A 20,407-nucleotide genomic window follows, 5' to 3' on the forward strand; every position below is an offset into this window, starting at 1 on the left:
GTGTATGGCTTGTTCTCACTAGCCTTAACGTTCTAGTTTGGTCGCTGTTTCAAGTGGTCGTCTCTACATACCGATTATTATATTTACATGATTGTGAGAAGCCATAATCCAATATGATTAATTGTCCAACCCTAGTTGGAGTAATGGTTTCATCTGTCCAGGAGCTTATCTTCCTTCACACGTCCATTCTAGGCAGGGCTACGAGAAGCCCACTCCCATTCAGGCCCAGGCCATACCCGCCATCATGTGCGGCAGAGACCTCATTGGCATCGCAAAGACGGGCAGCGGCAAAACCATTGCTTTCCTTCTCCCAATGTTCCGACACATCATGGACCAGAGGCCCCTGGAGGAGTCTGAGGGACCCATTTGTAAGCAGTTGATCATTTTCTAACATATGTTAGTCATTCATTGTCTTAATTTTCGTCCTCTCCTTCAGCTGTGATCATGACGCCCACCAGAGAGCTGGCCCTGCAGATCACCAAGGAGTGCAAGAAGTTTTCCAAGTCGCTAGGACTGAGAGTGGTGTGTGTTTATGGAGGCACGGGTATCAGTGAACAGGTAAACGTTCCAGTCACAGGTTAAAAGCCGGTAAAGACCCTAGTCACAATAACCGCAACGTTGGCTCGTTTGCCCGCAGATTGCAGAGCTGAAGCGAGGAGCCGAGATCATCGTGTGCACGCCGGGACGAATGATTGACATGCTGGGCGCCAACAGTGGTCAGTGGTCCTACACTTTCTAATGTACATGTGTACGCGAGCTTTAAACTGTGTTCTTGTCATGTGTTCTTTGTGAGTGGACAACAACAAGTCCACTACAAACGTGTGTGTGCCTTTTTGTGTACTCACACTGGGGTCGTCAAACCACTCAATCAATCGTCAATCAATCAGATTCATCACAGGTTTGATGTGGATTAATTTCATGATTAGATATTAGTTTTTCATCTATATTACTGCTGTTTCATTTTGCCTGAGCAAAGCGAGTGAAGAAAGAAGGTAATATACAGTATTTGCAATAAACATGTTAAACAACTTTAAAGGGGAACTGCAGACAAGACAAGAACACATGTATTTTATTTTTTTTAATGCATTGTAATTCGTAAAATACGGCAAGTAAAGGTGGCTAACAATGCAGGTAATGAGAGTACACTATTCCGCCCATATAGCCCTCTTAAGAAATCATCCTAAAAGTGCCAACAATAATCTAATTACATCTTGTGACCTAATTATTAACCAAGTATGCTATATTGTTATTATAAGCGCTAACGCTGACAAACTATATTTAGTGGCGCCGTGATCGCATAGTTTATGCTGCTATATTGACATATTGAGCTGCTGCATTGCCTCTGAGTTGGTAAAAATACACTTTTTCCACATTTTTATTATTTTACAGCCTTATTCCAAAATTTTACAAATCATGTCTTTTTTTTTTCATTTATTTTTTTATGTTTTCAAATGTTTTTAAATAAAAAAGCTAAGAAATTACATTTACATAAGTTCTTACAGCCTTTGCCATGAAGCTCAAAAGTGGGCTCAGGTGCATCCTGTTTTAACTGATCATCCATAAAAATGTTCCTACAGCTTAATTGGAGTCCACCTGTGGTAAATTCAGTTGGTTGGACATGATTTGGAAAGGCACACCCACCTGTCTATATATGAGGTTCCACACTCGATAGTGCGTGGCAGAGCACAAACCAAGATTGAGGTCGAAGGAATTGTCTGTAGACCTCCAAAACAGGATTGTCTTAAGGCAAACATCTGGGGAAGGGTATAGAAAACTATCTGCTGCCTTGAAGACCTCAATGAGCACAGTGGCCTCCATCATCTGTATTGTAAGAAGTTTGGAATCACCAGGACTCTTCCTAGAGCTGGCTTGTCGTCTAAACTGAGGGTTAGGGGGAAAACTAAGGTCCTTAGCCAAAAGATGGCCAAGAACCCGATGGTCACTCTGTCTGAGCTACAACATTCCTCTGTGTAGAGCCGAGAACCTACTAGGACAACCATCTCTGCAGCAATCCACCAAATCAGGCCTGTATAGTGGCCAGACAGAAGACGTGTCTTAGTATAAAGTTTGCTTAAATGCATCTGTAAGACTCTCAAGACCGTGGGAAACAAAATTGTCTGGTCTGATGAGACTAAGATTTAAGTCTATGGAGTGAATGCCAGGTGTCATGTTTGGAGGAAACCAGACACCGCTCATCACCAGGCCAACACCATTTCAACAGTGAAGCATGGAGGTTGCAGCACCATGCTGTGGGAATGTTTTTTCAGCAGCAGGAACTAGGAGACTAGTCACGATAGATTTAAAGATAAATGCAGCAATGTACGGAGACATCCTGGATGAAAACCTGCTCCAGAGCGCTCTTGAAGTCAGACTGTGGCAACGGTTGTTCTTTCAGCCGGACAACAACCCTAAGCACATTGCCGAGATATCAAAGGAATGGTTTTAGGACAACTCTGTAAATGTCCTTGAATGGCCCAGTCACAGCCCAGACCTGGATCCCATTTAACATCTGGAGGGATGTAAAAAATGGCTGAAGTTCGTGAAAATGCCTAAAGATAGGTGTGCCAAGCTTGTGGCATCATATTTAAAAACACATCAACAAAATAATGGGCAAAGACTGTCAATACTTATGTACATGACATTTCTTACTTTTTTAGTTTTAATACAGTCGCAAAAACTTCTCATACATTGTTACATAGTCATTCAGGGGTACTGTGTGTAGAATTTTGAGGACAAAAATGAATGTATTCCATTATGGAACAAAGCTGTATAACATAGCAATGTGGAAAAAGTGAAGCGCTGTGAATACTTTCCAAATGCACTGTATATTACCACAGTATATGTGAAAGCGCAAATAATCATCCAGTACTTCTTACTAAACTGTTGTCTGACTGCCTTTTGGATGTGTCTTGTCTACAAGAGTGAAGATCAGGGCAGGTGCAGGTAGGTGCACCTGGGGCCATGTGAAAGCCACTTACTTGATGAATGCTCATCCAAGTGTTATATATAAATGCATTAATTAAAAGGTTTTGAGGGTGCTTCTGTTTTTTCCACACATGCGATGTAATCTGTAATATGTTTCCCTTTTAGGTGAAAAGGCGTTTGGTCAGATAGTGCTTGATGGGACTCCATCCCTCTCTTGTTTTGTATCTTGAAGCTGTTTTCTGACTTTTACAGGTCTCCCCATGCCAAAGAGATGGTACGCAAGACCTGAAATAGCCAAAGCAAAATTGAGCCAGAAATAAAGATGACAGTTTACAAATGCAAACCAGTAATCTACAATGTTTAAAAGAAGTCAGGATGAAGTAGTCTAGTCTTTTTTTATTTGCTCCATTATTAGCTTCATGCCTTTTGAAGAATAATGTATGATCTGTCTAAACGCTTTGATCCATGCTCCTCTACCTCGATGTCCAGGTCGCGTCACCAATCTGCGCAGATCGACCTATGTGGTGCTGGATGAAGCTGACAGGATGTTTGACATGGGCTTTGAGCCACAGGTGGGCACCAGACCAGATTGTTTTGAAGCTTTGTTCAGGTCAGTCATTAATAGTAATCTCTGGTTCCTCCGCCAGGTAATGCGCATCGTGGACAATGTTCGTCCTGACCGGCAGACGGTGATGTTCTCCGCCACCTTCCCCAGAGCCATGGAAGCTCTCGCTCGAAGGATCTTGGCTAAGCCTCTTGAGATCCAGGTGGGAGGCCGCAGCGTGGTCTGCTCCGATGTGGAACAACATGTGGTAAGCCTTCTTGTTGAAATGTTCTGTTGTCTGTCCTTCATGGCTCACATAAAAACAACAAAAATAACCTGTGAAATAAATTCGCTCTTCCTTTTTGGACGTTGCGATCTGGTTGTAATATGGCCAATTGAGGTAATGACCCAGCAGATAGTGCTACACAGTGAAAAACTTGCTTTGTCGTGTCTCAAACAGCTAAAATCATGGACAAGCTGCTTCACATTGTGTGTGTATATATATATACCGGTATATAAAGGTTTACTTGAAATAGGGACAGATACAAAAACATAGACATCTAAAACAGTTATCCAATGTATGCATCATAGTGTTTGTAGCCAAAGCTAATTTACAACACTCAAAATGATTCCCGGGCGCGGCGCCGCTGCTGCCCACTGCTCCCCAGGGGGATGGGTCAAATGCAGAGGACAAATTTCACCACATCTAGTGTGTGTGTGACAATCATTGGTACTTTAATCTTAATCTTAATCTTGTTCCGAACAACAACACAGATCCAACATTGATAAAATAGGAAAATAAAAAATAGAATAAGGCAAAGATGAGTCAATAATAATGATAATAGAAATAATACAGACAAAGTGCAAACTAGATAAAAGCCAATAATAATAATAACACAGACAAAGTGCAGACTAGATAAAAACCAATTACCGTAATTTTTGGACTATAAGTCTGTTTTTTTCATAGTTTTTATAATTATAAACACATTACCATAAAATATCAAATAATATTATTTAGCTCATTCACGTAAGAGACTAGACGTATAAGATTTCATGGGATTTAGCGATTAGGAGTGACAGATTGTTTGGTAAACGTATAGCATGTTCTATATGTTATAGTTATTTGAATGACTCTTACCATAATATGTTACGTTAACATACCAGGCACATTCTCAGTTGGTTATTTATGCGTCATATAACGTACACTTATTCAGCCTGTTGTTCACTATTCTTTATTTATTTTAAATTGCCTTTCAAATGTCAATTCTTGGTGTTGGGTTTTATCAAATACATTTCCCCCAAAATGCGACTTATACTCCAGTGCGACTTATATACCGTAATTTCCGGACTATAAGCCGCTACTTTTTCCCCTCGTTCTGGTCCCTGCGGCTTATACAACGGTGCGGCTTATTTACGGCCTGTTCTTCTCCGACACCGACGAAGAGGATTTCGGTGGTTTTAGTACGCAGGGGGAAGACGATGACACAATGATTAAAGACTGACTTTTCATATACCGGTAGGCTGGTTATTTTGATAACGTACAGGCGAGCACTTTGTATTACTTTGCACCGCTGTATTATTTGTACTCTGCACGAATGCTGTTCGCCATGTCAAAGATGTGAAAGTTTGATTGAATGATTGGAAGATTTATTCTTAATAAATGGGACGCTTTGCGTTCCCAAACAGTCATCTCTGTCCCGACAATCCCCTCCGTGGTAGCAGGAACCCCTATATACTACGGTAATTACACATCAAAACCCTGCGGCTTATAGTCTGGTGCGGCTTATATATGGAGCAATCTGTATTTTCTCCTAAATTTAGCTGGTGCGGCTTATAGTCAGGTGCGGCTTATAGTCCGGAAATTACGGTATGTTTTTTTCCTTCTTTATTATGCATTTTCGGCCGGTGCGACTTATACTCCGGAGCGATTTATATTCCGAAAAATACGGTAGTAAAAATTAGTAAAAACTAAACATGGGAACACGATTGTTGCTCAACTAGCCACAATTGTGTTTGTTTTTTGAAAGTGACAAGTGCAGGTATACTTTTCAAAGTGTCAGGTAAAGAGTTCCATAGTTGTGGTCCTTTTATGGAAAAGGCAGTCTGGGCAAAAGATGTTCTACGGAATGGAACTCAACAGTTGCCTTTTGACGTTGCTCGCGTGGTAGATCTGGTACCACTTTGCAGGCTTGTAATTGCCTTGCAGAGCAATTGGGGAGCAGAGTTATCCAAGCATTTAAAAACCAGTTTGACTGTGTTTAACAAAATAAAATTGGTAAAACTTAAAATATTGTATTTGGTTCAAATTTGGCAATGATTATATCGTATACTCTTGTCTAGGACTTTCAAGGCGTGGTTATAAAGACACTCAATGGTCTTGATTGATGACTGGTGTGCCTGGGACCATGTAGTTAAGCCATAATATGTGTGAAAGAATCATTGAATTCATAAAAGTAAAAGCACAGCTGAGAGTTAAGCAGTTTCTTATAATCTTAAAACAGCCTAGGTTTGCCTTCAGGGTTTTATACATTTTCTTAATGTGACTTTTGAAATTCAGCTGATAGTCTATGATTATGCCCAAATATTTTACTTCAGGTACTTGTTCAATTGTCTCCTCATTAATTTTTATATTCAGGTTTGTTTGAGGTATAATCTACTTTCAAATATTTTTGAACGTAGATTATTGCATATTGTTCCAGTATATAGCACTTTGAGACAAGAATATGACGATTGATAGTCTAAAAGTAACATGTCTTCCTTCATTCCTTCAATTTTGGAGAGAAAAATCGCAATTAGGTTTTTTCTCCATCGTACAACCCTAGTAGAACATACACACTGAAAAAAATGCCCCTTTTTAAAAAATGTTTAAAAAAAAAATAATACAGGTTATTTTTGCTTGTAATGAGCAAAACAATTCCGCTTTAAAAATTTAAGTGATCTTGAAATTAGCAGCTAAAACGTATTGGCTATACTTAATGGTATTGTTAAGTTTTTTGTCTTGCAACAAACTTATCATGCTTAAAATTAGTACTTTTTTCCTCAGAAGATCTATTGTCAAAAAAACCGTTATGTCTCACTGAAAAATGACTACTCAGGGGATTGTGACTTGTATTAAGTTTGTTCATATTTTTTGACTAGAAATTAGAAATATATACTTGGTGAGATTGTGAGTTTTTCCCCAGTGTACTTGTCAAAACAGGATGTACCTCCTTTCATTTTTTTATTGCAGCATTCATTATTATTTTATATATTTGTTTACTCATTACGTTTCTCTCAACATTTAGTCATGCATGCATTCATACATTTATGTATTATTTGCTAGGGAATTCCTTGTGCTTTGTTGCCAAGTAGAATCCTACTATGTTCCTGTTGGAGATCAAGTAAACTCTGGCATTGTTTAATATTTGCTCTTGCAGCTTGTGATTGAGGAGGACAAAAAGTTCCTGAAGCTCCTGGAGATCCTGGGCCACTATCAGGAAAAGGGCTCTGTCATCATTTTTGTGGACAAACAGGAGCACGCCGACGCTCTCCTCAAAGATCTGATGAAGGCCTCCTACCCCTGCATGTCCCTGCATGGAGGTATTGCTCCACTTCTGAGGAGAAACCTGCAAAATGATTTAGCAATTTTCCAGTCCTGAAAAAGTTTTAAATGTCCCAGAAACGGTTCAAGTTATTCTGGGAACTGCTTTATTTGACTCGCCTGCTTTGTGAATGAGGTAGTTTTCGCCTCGTCTTCTGGGCAACATTAAGGCACAACGCCTGTCTCCCTCCAGCCGGTGCACAGCCCCATATGATGCTAACAGCTAATCATATTTGTTTATTTCAGTTTTTTTATGGTAACGTTTTGAGTCATAAATCGTTAATAACATAAAAACTAAACTATTTGCAGCAGATGTGACTCGTTTGGGGAGGTTTTGACATGGTGGAGGAGCTTGTTATGGATAATAATAATAATAATAATACATTTTATTTATAAGGCGCCTTTCTGGGCACTCAAGGACACCGTACAAAATCAAAACAGTAAAATCAAATTGGATAAAAACACAACAACAACAAAGATAGAGAAGAAAAGATGATTACAATGAATAAGCAGTCAGGAATAGGTGTGTTTTGAGTCTTGATTTGAAGAGGGATATTGAATCTAAGTTACGAAGGTCTGGTGGTAAAGAGTTCCTAAGATAACATGTTGATGACATAAAAACTATAATAGACAAAACATGTTTGCAGCACAAACCAATGGGACAAGTTTGGTGAGATTTGGACAGGGTGTGGAGGGCTGTTATTTTAGTAAATAGTGGCGACTGAAGCGACATCCACATTAGAACTATTACTTTTTCAAACAATGCTCATTAGTGTCTATATTTTTCTAAAGCGAGGGAAAAAGCGTTGGCGAAGGTGTTTTGTGCAACCCCTGAATGAGTGGAGGCAGAGGATGGGTGGGAGGGAGAACCAGGAAATGATGCACAAAAGGCCCTAACATAATCTGATGCAGTGTTTTTCAACCACTGTGCCGCGGCACTAGGGTGCCGTGAGATACAGTCTGGTGTGCCGGGGGGGGATTATGCAGTTTCACCTATTTGGGTTAAAAATATTTTTTGCAAACCAGTAATTATAGTCTGCAAATAATGTGCCGTTGTTGAGTGTTGGTGCTGTCTAGAGCTCGGCAGAGTAACCATGTTATACCATACCATATCAGTAGGTGGAAGCCGGTAGCTAATTGCTTTGTAGATGTCGGGAACACGTCGTGAGACGACGATGGTTTGTCGTGATCACAATATGCAGGCAACAGCGGGAGGCAGCGTGCAGATAAAAAGGTATCTAATGCTTAAACTTAAAATAAACAAAAGGTGAGTGCCCCTAAGAAAAGGCATTAAAGCTTAGGGATGACTATGTAGAACGAAACTAAAACTGAACTGGCTACAAAGTAAACAAAAACAGAATGCTGGACGACAGCAAAAACTTACAGCGTGTTGGGCAGAGATGGCGTCCACAAAGTACATCCGTACATGACATGACAACAATGTCCACACAAAAAAAAAAGATAGCAACAACTTAAATATTCTTGATTGCTAAAACAAAGCAGGTGCAGGGAATAGCGCTCAAAGGAAGACATGAAACTGCAACAGGAAAGAAAGGCCACCAAAATAGGAGCGCAAGACAAGAACTAAAACACTACTCACGGAAAAAAGCCAAAAAACTCAAAATAAGTCAGGGCGTGATGTGACAGTAGACCTACTTTGAGACAAGAGCTATATTGATGCATGGTTGGTTATGGTTTAAAGTCGTATCCAACAATTGCGACAACGACTTTTTATTGTCTACTGAGCTTCAGTTTTTAATGATTTCTGCTGGTGGTGTGCCTCTGGATTTTTTCAATGGAAAAAATGCGCCTTAGCACAAAAAAGGTTAAAAAAACCCACTGCTCTGATGGATTGTAGTCAGTTGCTCTTACTCAAAGCAGACATACGCCGAGCATGTGCACGCCAAGCTCAAATGTGGAGCGAGCACACAAAACACTGCTCAGCATTACATGTGACACCATCTGCATTTTGTCACCAAAGCATATCATGAAATTCAAATCGGGCCATTCCCACGACTCACCTGCAAGACAATTTGCATCACAGGTAATGTCCCTTGTCAAACTAGCGGCAACGTTATGGTAGCGAGAATACTCCTCTTCCTCTTCTCTTCCACTGCCTCATCGTCAATGTATCATACGTAAACAGGGACAGGCACAGGGATTGTAGGAAACTACAACGCGGAAGTGCACGTGACTATGAAAGCGCTGATGACTGTAAGCACCTTTTTAAAAAGGCGACCAATCACACGGAGCTATCATTTTTTGGAGGTGCATGTAAGGTGCCAGAGGCTTGGGAAGGGCTATTTGAGATGGGTGACATGAGCACACAAGGGCCAATAATTGACCATTTTATTGTATATTTTGATGTACAGTGTAAAAAAATTACAAATCTTTACATGATAGAGCAGTGGTTCTTAACCTTGTTGGAGGTACTGAACCCCACCAGTTTCATATGCGCATTCACCGAACCCTTCTTTAGTGAAAAATAAAATGCTTTTTTTTTTTCAAATTCAAGACAGTTATATGTTTTTGGTAACACTTTAGTATGGGGAACATATTCAAAGTAACAAAGACTTAATTTACAGTTTTTTGGACACAAGGGGAACATATTCTAAGTAAAAAAGACTTAATTTAGAGTTATTTGGACACTAGGGGAACATATTCTAAGTAACAAAGACTTAATTTAGAGTTATTTGGTTAGGGTTAGGGCCAGGGTTAGGGTTATAATAAGGCCGTGCCGAATAAGGCATTAATAAGTACTTAATAATGACTAGTTAAGAGCAAATATGTTACTAATTTGCATGTTAATAAGCAACTAATTAATGGTGAATATGTTCCCCATACTAAAGTGTTACCATGTTTTTTTACTGGTGCACAAAATGAACCGTGCATGAACATTACCTTGTTCAAAGAAAAAAACCAACACTGCATAAACTCACAACAAATTACACACGTGCAAATCAGTCTGACTTCTGCTGTTGCCTTATCCGTAATACGTCGATAGGGAGAAGTTTTTATTTACACGATTAGTCGATTGTGTTTTGACCTCCGCCGAACCCCGAGGCCGACTCACCAAAGCCCTAGGGTTCGATCGAACCCAGGTTAAGAACCACTGTTAAAGTTAAAACAGTCCCAATGATTGTCTCACACACACTAGGTGTGGTGAAATTTGTCCTCTGCATTTGACCCATCCCCTTGTTCACCCCCCTGGGAGGTAAGGGGAGCAGTGGGCAGCAGCGGTGCCGCGCCCGGGAATCATTTTTGGTGATTTAACCCCCAATTCCAACCCTTGATGCTGAGTGCCAAGCAGGGAGGTAATGGGTCCCATTTTTTATAGTCTTTGGTATGACTCGGCCGGGGTTTGAACTCACAACCTACCGATCTCAGGGCGGACACTCTAACCACTAGGCCACTGAGTAGAGTAAAAAACTGCTGCAATCATTAGATTTATACTGTTAAACATACAATGCTTTTTCCAGCAGTGAATGAATGTCTGTGTGAATGAGACAAATAATGTCAAGCGCTTTGGGTATCGGCATAGTATAGCCCAGGGGTCCTCAAGTACAAATCTTGAAGGTCCACAAATGTTATTTTGAAACGGGCTGGGTCCGTTTATTATCGATCAAGCTTATATAGTAGCAGGAAGTAGGTAGTAGTTTAACATTTTCTTAAAATTAACAAAAATAAAATAAATATCCAATAAAATACATGAAAAATTTTCTTTGAAACAAAAATAAATAAGAACTTAAATAAAACTTTCAGTTTTAACAAAAAATAAATACTTTTAAACACAACCCTCCTATCCCTGGTAAACAAATGACCTCAACAGATCTCATTCATGTGCAAATATAACTAGACAACTGTGTGCCTGCAGCGAAAGGTTCCATGCATGTGGCATGAGCGCTGTATGACCCAGGTGGTAACAGCCTATCAGCGCGTCGTTGTGATAGAGATGACACCCATACTCTGATTGGCTGATTCCGCAGCCAATCAGAGTGGCGTTCTCTCGCTCTCACTCCGTCTCTCTCTCTTTCTCTCTCTGAGAGAGAGAGAGAGAGACGGAGTGAGTGAGACACGGAGAAGTGTAAACGAAATGTGGAGATATTTGACTAAAAACAACAAAGAACGTTGACTTGCGCTAGCGATGACTCAAAGATAAATACAATTATTATATTTTTTTATAATAATTATAATTATTAAAAAATATATATATATATATTTTTTTTTTACTATAATTCGTGCTGGGTCCGGACGGACACGTCGCTGGGTCTGGACATGGACCGCAGTCCGCCTGTTGAGGATCACTGGTATAGCCCCACATAAATTAAGACTATTTACAACATTTCACTTTAAATGGAAAAACAGTACCACTGTTTTATTTTTTATTGTGGAAATAAAAATACACCGTAATACACCGTTAAAACAACAGTAGATTTTACAGTAAAAAAACAACAACCGACAGCTCAGTCGACATCATTTTACCATACACACTAGAGATGTCCGATAATGGCTTTTTTGCCGATATTCCGATATTGTCCAACTCTTAATTACCGATACCGATATCAACCGCTACCGATATATACAGTTGTGGAATTAGCACATTATTATACCTAATTTTGTTGTGATGCCCCGCTGGATGCATTAAACAATGTAAGAAGGTTTTCCAAAATAAATCAACTCAAGTTATGCAAAAAAATGCCAACATGGCACTGCCATATTTATTATTGAAGTCACAAAGTGCATTATTTTTTTTTAACATGCCTTTAAAACAGCAGCTTGGAATTTGGGACATGCTCTCCTTGAGAGCGCATGAGGAGGTTGAGGTGGGCGGGGCTGAGGTGTGAGGGGGGATAGCGGCGGTGTATGTTGTAGCGTCCCGGAAGAGTTAGTGCTGCAAGGGGTTCTGGGTATTTGTTCTGTTGTGTTTATGTTGTTATGGTGCGGATGTTCTCCCGAAATGTTTGTCATTCTTGTTTGGTGTGGGTTCCCAGTGTGGCGCATATTTGTAACAGTGTTAAAGTTGTTTATACGTCCACCCTCAGTGTGACCTGTATGGCTGTTGACCAAGTAGGCATTGCATTCACTTGTGTGTGTGAAAAGCCGTAGATATTATGTGATTGGGCCGGCACGCAAAGGCAGTGCCTTTAAGGTTTATTGGCGCTCTGTACTTCTCCCTACGTCCGTGTACACAGCGGCGTTTTAAAAAGTCATAAATTTTACTTTTTGAAACCGATAATTTCCGATATTACATTTTAAAGCATTTATCGTCCGATATTATCTGACATCTTTAATACACACTGGTAGTTTTTTCAATTTACAATAATATACCACCGTACATATTACTGTAAAGTATATTGTCATTTTTTACAGTGTACAATCTGACCTTTAACATGCTTTGAAATCATAAGTCAAAGTAGGGTTATATAATGTAAATGATATTAAAATGTAAAAGGTATGCAATTTCATGCAGTACATTGTTTTTGGTCAAAATAGAAAAAAAGCATACATTTAGCAAGAAAAGATTTGGTACTTTATTGATGCATAGTCTTTCCGGGCATTGGCGGGCCATATAAAATGATGTGGCCCTCGGCTTTGAGTTTGACTCCTGCCTATGAATCAGTGTATGACGTGATAGAATAATGTTAGGGAACCCTGAGAAAGTTTTCATCCAGTTACTTCGTCACGAACCTTTTAGGCATCGACCAGTACGACAGAGACAGCATCATCAACGACTTTAAAAACGGCGCCTGTCGCCTGATGGTGGCCACTTCCGTGGCAGCCCGAGGTCTGGATGTCAAACAGCTCATCCTGGTGGTCAACTACAACTGCCCCAACCACTACGAGGACTACGTGCACAGGGCGGGACGCACGGGCAGAGCTGGCAACAAGGTATGTGTGTCACCTTCACTACATGCATCATTGGAGATGACGCTGGGAGCCTTCTTTCCAGGGTTTCGCCTACACTTTCATCACAGAGGATCAGGTCCGCTACGCTGGTGACATCATCAAAGCCTTGGAGCTCAGCGGTTCTCCCGTCCCGGCGGAGCTGGAACAGCTTTGGGCCTCCTTTAAAGACCAGCAGAAAGCGGTAGGACGAAGTTCATTCTGTTCATCCTGTTCATTCCTCCATTGATTCCTTAATTCATCCATTTATTCGTTCATCTATTCACCCACCCATCCATTGAGCCATTCATCCAGCCATCAGTGTGTGAATGGGTGAATGTGGAAATAGTGTCAAAGCGCTTTGAGTGCCTTGAAGGTAGAAAAGCACTATACAAGTATAACCCATTTACAATAGTCATTGATTCATCATCCATTCATCCATCGATTCACTATTCATTTATTCACACATCCATTCATTAATTCGCTCATTCATTCAGTCATTCATTTGATTGATCAATTCCTTCATTCTTCCATTGATTTGTCTGTTCATTCATTCATTCATCCATTCGTTGATTCATCCATGTGTCCATTGAGTCATTCATTCATCATCCAGTCATCCATCCATCCATTCGTTCATTCAGCCATAGATTTTTTTCATTGATACAGCCATTGATTCATCCATTCGTCCCTTTATTTTATCCATCAAATGATTTATTTATTTATTCATTCATCCATCGATTGATTGATCCATCCATCCATTTTCTACCGCTTGCCCCTCGCGGGAGAGCTGGGGTCTATATTAGCTGCACTCCAACCATCCATTCATTCATTCATCAATCAAGCCGTCCATTTTCTAGCGTTTGCCCCTCTCAGTGTAGCGGGGGAACTCCATCCATCCATTCATTCCTTCAGGAATAGATTTTTCCGTTGATACAGCCATTGATTTATCCATTTGTCCATTCATTTACCCTTTTTTTTTTTAATCCATCAAATGATTGATTGATTTATCCATTTATTCATTGATCCGTTAATTGATCTATTTTCTACTGATTGCCCCTCGCGGGAGAGCTGGGGCCTATATAGCTGCACTCCAACCATCCATCCATTCATTCATTCATTCATTTGTCCATCCATCCATCCATCCATCCATCCATTCATTCATCTGTCCATCCATTCATTCATTCATCAAGCCGTCCATTTTCTAGCGTTTGCCCCTCTGTGTAGCGGGGGAACTCCATCCATCCATTCATTCCTTCAGGAATAGATTTTTCCGTTGATACAGCCATTGATTTATCCATTTATCCATTCATTTACCCTTTTTTTTTTAATCCATCAAATGATTGATTGATTTATCCATTTATTCATTGATCCGTTAATTGATTTATTTTCTACTGATTGCCCCTCGCGGGAGAGCTGGGGCCTATATAGCTGCACTCCAACCATCCATCCATTCATTCATTCATTCATTCATTTGTCCATCCATCCATTCATCTGTCCATCCATTCATTCATTCATCAAGCCGTCCATTTTCTAGCGTTTGCCCCTCTCAGTGTAGCTGGGGAACTCCATCCATCCATCCATTCATTCATTCATTCAGGAATAGATTTTTCCATTGATACAGCCATTGATTTATCCATTTATCCATTCATTCATCCTTTTTTTTATCCATCAAATGATTGATTGATTTATCCATTTATTCATTGATCCGTTAATTGATTGATCTATTTTCTACTGATTGCCCCTCGCGGGAGAGCTGGGGCCTATATAGCTGCACTCCAACCATCCATTCATTCATTCATTCATCAAGCCGTCCATTTTCTAGTGTTTGCCCCTCTGTGTAGCGGGGGAACTCCATCCATTCATTCATTCAGCCATAGATTTTTCCATTGATACAGCCATTGATTCATCCATTTATCCATTCATTCATCCTTTATTTTATCCATCAAATGATTTATTTATTTATCCATTTATTCATTGATCCATTTTCTACTGCTTGCCCCTCGCGGGAGAGCTGGGGCCTATATTAGCTGCACTCCATCCATCCATTCATTCATTCATTCATTCATCCATCCATCCATCCATCCATTCATTCATCTGTCCATCCGTTCATTCATTCATCAAGCCGTCCATTTTCTAGAGCTTGCCCCTCTCAGGGTAGCAGGGGAACTCCATCCATTCATTCATTCAGCCATAGATTCATCCATTTATCCATTCATTCATCCTTTATTTTATCCATCAAATGATTGATTTATTTATACATTTATTAATTGATCCATCAATTGGTTGATCCATTTTCTACCGCTTGCCCCTCGCGGGAGAGCTGGGGCCTATATTAGCTGCACTCCAACTATCCATCCATCCATCCATCCATCCATCCATCCATCCATTCATTCATCTGTCCATCCATACATTCATTCATTCATCCATCAAGCCATCCATTTTCTAGCGCTTGCCCCTCTCAGGGTAGCGGGGGAACTCCATGCATCCATTCGTTCATTCAGCCATAGATTTTTTTATTGATACAGTCATTGATTCATCCATTTATCCATTCATTCATCCTTTTTTTTATCCATCAAATGATTTATTTATTTATCCATTTATTCATTCATCCATCGATTGATTGATCCATCCATCCATTATCTACCGCTTGCCCCCTGGGGCAAGCTTTCCAAAAGCAGACATTGGGAGTGACCACGACCTCGTCCTGATGTCCTTTCACCTTCGCTTGAAGAAGATCAAAAGCTCTAAGTGCACTAGAATGAAGTTCGATCTGGACAAACTGCGAGACCCTGAGGTGGCAGAAGTCTTCAAGACAAGGATAGGAGGGGGGTTTGCACCACTGATCAATCTAGGTGCAAAAGAAATTGATGTCAATAGCATGACCATCACGTTGAACAAAGTCATAACCGAAACAGCCACTGAGATCCTTGGCAAACTCCGCCCAAAGAAGAAACCTTGGGTCACTAATGAACTGCTAGACTTGTGTGACAAGCGGAGAGCCCTGAAGAAGAGTAAGAACTCACCTGAAGGATCTGATGCTTATAGAGTAATCAATAAGAGCATCAAGAAAGGCATGCAGTCAGCAAAACAGAACTGGATTGAGGGAAAGTGCCAAGAAATAGAGAACAGCCTGAATGCCAACAACAACACCAAGAAGGCATATCAAACTGTTAAGGAGCTAACAAGAGCAAAACAAACCAGAGTCTCTGCAATCCAGAGCAAGACCGGTGATTGCCTAGCGGAAGAACAGAAGATCCTAGACAGGTGGACAGAATACTGCTCTGAGCTCTACAACCACACGGCACGCAGAGATCCAACAATCCTGACATGTCCTCAACCCACAGAGGATGAAGACACACTCCCCATCCTCCGTGAAGAAGTTGAGGCAGCAATCCGAGCACTGAAAAAAGGAAAAGCAGCCGGAGTGGACAACATCCCAGCTGGGCTCGTACAAGCAGGGGGAGAAGCCATGATCGACACCCTCACCATCCTGTGCAACAAAATCTGGCAGAGTGGTGAGTGGCCTACATCATGGACCCAGTCACTTATCATCACACTTCCGAAAAAAGGCAATCTCCAACTGTGCCAAAACTACCGCACCATCAGTCTTATTAGCCATCCCAGCAAAGTCCTACTGAAAATAATACTAAATAGGTTAAAACCCCAAGCTGAACTGATTATAGCTGAAGAACAGGCTGGATTTAGAGCAGGGCGGAGCACCACAGAACAGATTTTCAACTTGAGAATCATTTGTGAGAGACATCTGCAGCATCAACAACACCTTTACCATGTGTTTGTAGACTTTAAGAAAGCCTTTGACCGGGTATGGCATGCTGCACTGTGGGCAACCATGAGGAAATACAACATCAGTCCTAACCTTGTCAGAGTCATTCAACATCTGTACAATAAAGCTACCAGCGCAGTTCTCTACAACGGCGCTATCGGAGACTGGTTCAGGACAACAATTGGAGTGCGCCAAGGATGCCTTCTCTCTCCCATTCTCTTTAACATCTTTCTGGAGCGTATCATGACGGATGCCTTAGCAGATCATGAAGGAACTGTCAGCATTGGAGGCAGACCAATCACCAACCTCCGTTTTGCAGATGATATCGATGGGCTAGCTGGAGAAGAAAGAGAACTTGCCAGTCTAGTTGAAAGGCTTGATACCACCTCCCGAGCCTACGGAATGGAAATCCATGCTGAAAAGACCAAAATGATGACCAACAACAAAAATGGCATCCGCTCAGACATCAAAGTCAATGGACAGGCACTGGACACGGTGTCAAGCTTCAAGTACCTCGGTGCAATCGTGTCCGATGAAGGATCCAAACGGGAAGTCCTTGCCAGGAGCGCTCAAACAACTGCTGCCCTGGCAAAACTCAAACCCATATGGAAAGACACAAACATCAGTCTGGCATCAAAGGTGAGATTACAGCGCTCACTTGTAATGTCGATCTTCCTTTACGCCTGTGAAACATGGACCCTTACAGCAGAGCTGCAGAAAAGAATTCAGAACATGGAGATGAGATGCTACAGAAGACTCATGGGTATCTCCTACACCCAACATGTCACAAACGAAGAAGTCCGGCAAAAGATCAGCCAAGCCATCGGCCCACATGATGACCTGCTCACCACGGTCATAAAGCGGAAACTGAGGTGGTACGGACACATCACCAGATCCTCAGGCCTTGCAAAAACAATCCTGCAAGGCACCGTACAAGGTGGCAGGAGACGAGGGAGACAAAAGAAAAGATGGGAAGATAACATCGGAGAATGGACTCACCTGAAACTCACCGAGGCAATGAGAGCTGCTGAGGACAGAGAGGGATGGAGAGAGCTGGTCAACAGATCGTCTGTGGTGCCCCAACGACCCTTTGGGGTTATGGGATAGGTTAGGTTAGGTTAGGCCCCTTGGGGCCTATATTAGCAGCACTCCAACATTCATTCATTAATTCATCCATCCATCCATTCATCTGTCCATCCATCCATTCATTCATTCATCAAGCCGTCTATTTTCTAGCGCTTGCCCCTCTCGGGGTAGCGGGGGAACTCCATCCATTCATTCACTCAGCCACATATTTTTTTATTGATAAAGCCATTGATTCATCTATTTGTCCATTGATCCTTTTTTTTATCCATCCTTTTTTTTATCCATCAAATGATTTATTTATCCATTTATTCATTCATCCATCGATTGATTGATCCATCCATCCATTATCTACCGCTTGCCCCTCGCGGGAGAGCTGGGGCCTATATTAGCTGCACTCCAACATTCATTCATTCATCCATCTGTCCATCCATCCATTCATTCATTCATCAAGCCGTCCATTTTCTAGCGCTTGCCCCTCTCGGGGTAGCGGGGGAACTCCATCCATTTATTCAGCCATTTATTTGTCCATTCATTCGCCCATCCATCCAGCCATTGATTCATACACCCATTTATCCGTCCATCCATTCACCCATTCATGGATTGTTGTGTTTGTGTGGCAGGAGGGGAAGGTCATCAAGAGCAGCAGCGGCTTCTCTGGAAAAGGCTTCAAGTTTGACGAGACGGAACACGCGCTGGCCAACGAGAGGAAGAAGCTGCAGAAGGCTGCACTGGGCCTGCAGGACTCTGATGACGAGGACAGAGCTCTGGATGTGAGTGCAGCATTTATTCATCAATATTAGAGATGTCCGATAATGGCTTTTTTGCTGATATCCGATATTCCGATGTTGTCCAACTCTTAATTCCAGATTCCGATATCAACCGATACCGATATATACAGTCGTGGAATTAACACATTATTATGCCTAATTTTGTTGTGGTGCCCCGCTGGATGCATTAAACAATGTAACTTTACCATGAATTGATTAACGTGGACCCCGACTTAAAGAAGTTAAAAAACTTATTCAGGTGTTACTATTTAGTGGTCAATCGTACGGAATATGTACTGTACTGTGCAATCTACTAATACAAGTTTTAATCAATCAATCAAAAACAAGGTTTTCCAAAATAAGAGAACAACTTCAACTGCAGTTATGGGAAAAAAAGCGCCAACATGGCACTGCCATATTTATTATTGAAGTCACAAAGTGCATTATTTTTTTTAACATGCCTCAAAACAGCAGCTTGGAATTTGGGACATGCTCTCCCTGAGATAATCCTAATACCTCAAAACATGCCTCAAAACAACAGTTACAAAAACAATGAAGGCACACAGCTTCAGTCCAGAGTATACTAGAGTATACTTGCCAACCTTGAGACCTCCAAATTCGGGAGTCAGGGGGTTTGGTGTTAGCGGGGCGTGTATATTGTAGCGTCCCGGAAGAGTTAGTGCTGCAAGGGGTTCTGGGTATTTCTTCTGTTGTGTTTATGTTGTGCTACGGTGCGGATGTTCTCCCGGAATGTGTTTGTCATTCTTGTTTGGTGTGGGTTCACAATGTGGCGCATATTTGTAACAGTGTTAAAGTTGTTTATACGGCCACCCTCAGTGTGACCTGTATGGCTGTTGATCAAGTATGCATTGCATTCACTTGTGTGTTTAAAAGCCGTATATATTATGTGACTGGGCCGGCACGCTGTTTGTATGGAGGAAAAGCGGACGTGACGACAGGTTGTAGAGGACGCTAAAGGCAGTGCCTTTAAGGCACGCCCCCAATATTGTTGTCCGGGTGGAAATCGGGAGAATGATTTCCCCGGTAGATTTTCGGGTGGGGCACTGAAATTTGGGAGTCTCCCGGGAAAATCGGGAGGGTTGGCAAGTATGCCCTACGTCCGTGTTTTACCGGATATGTACCGCTCCGTACAGCGGCGTTTTAAATAGTCATTAATTTTACTTTTTGAAACCGATACCGATAATCTCCGATATTACATTTTAAAACATTTATCGGCCGATAATATCGGACATCTCTAATCAATATGTTTCGGATTGATATCGTTGCTGTCCCCCTTTAGATCGAGGAGCAGATTGAGAGCATGTTCAACTCCAAGAAGAGGGTGAAGGACCTGACGGCTTCTGGAGCAGCGGCTGCCGCCGCAGGCTCCATGGGCGGCTCGTCGTCCTCTAGTGGTTCCATGTCAGGGCTGGGGCCCACGTCAGCCGGAAACATCCAGAAACTGGAGATGGCCAAACGACTGGCTCTCAAGATCAACGCTCAGAAAAACCTTGGCGCCGAAGCTCAGGTACAAAGTGTTGTGCCTTCTCCGGGGAAATGTCTATCTTCAGAATGGCGAGACGTACCTTGTGTGTTTGTCTGCGCCTCCAGGATGTGATGCAGCAGGCCACCAACGCCATCCTGCGCGGCGGCTCCATCTTGACGCCATCCGTTTCGGCCAAGACCATCGCCGAGCAGCTGGCGGAGAAGATCAACGCCAAGCTGAACTACACCCCGGTGGAGAAGCTGGAGGAGGATCGGCAGGCAGCCGACCAGTCGGAGACCGTCAAGAGATACGAGGAGGAACTGGAGATCAACGACTTTCCGCAGGTCAGACG

At 41.7% G+C, this 20,407-nt stretch overlaps 1 protein-coding gene across 2 annotated transcripts in view; it reads left to right on the plus strand.

Moving 5' to 3' along the window:
- Nucleotides 1–20,407, plus strand: part of ddx46 (DEAD (Asp-Glu-Ala-Asp) box polypeptide 46) — a 36,427-nt gene that overhangs the window by 12,752 nt on the left and 3,268 nt on the right. For both annotated transcript variants that reach the window (XM_062070185.1, XM_062070184.1), the window contains exons 10-20: nt 193–368; nt 437–558; nt 638–716; nt 3,415–3,497; nt 3,573–3,737; nt 6,886–7,048; nt 12,745–12,938; nt 13,000–13,137; nt 18,423–18,572; nt 19,870–20,097; nt 20,181–20,399. In XM_062070185.1, the coding sequence (XP_061926169.1) occupies nt 193–368; nt 437–558; nt 638–716; nt 3,415–3,497; nt 3,573–3,737; nt 6,886–7,048; nt 12,745–12,938; nt 13,000–13,137; nt 18,423–18,572; nt 19,870–20,097; nt 20,181–20,399 (1,717 nt within the window). The remainder of the gene's footprint in view (nt 1–192; nt 369–436; nt 559–637; nt 717–3,414; nt 3,498–3,572; nt 3,738–6,885; nt 7,049–12,744; nt 12,939–12,999; nt 13,138–18,422; nt 18,573–19,869; nt 20,098–20,180; nt 20,400–20,407) is intronic.

The sequence above is a fragment of the Entelurus aequoreus genome, linkage group LG14, assembly GCF_033978785.1.
Source record: "Entelurus aequoreus isolate RoL-2023_Sb linkage group LG14, RoL_Eaeq_v1.1, whole genome shotgun sequence".
NCBI classification, from domain to species: domain Eukaryota; kingdom Metazoa; phylum Chordata; class Actinopteri; order Syngnathiformes; family Syngnathidae; genus Entelurus; species Entelurus aequoreus.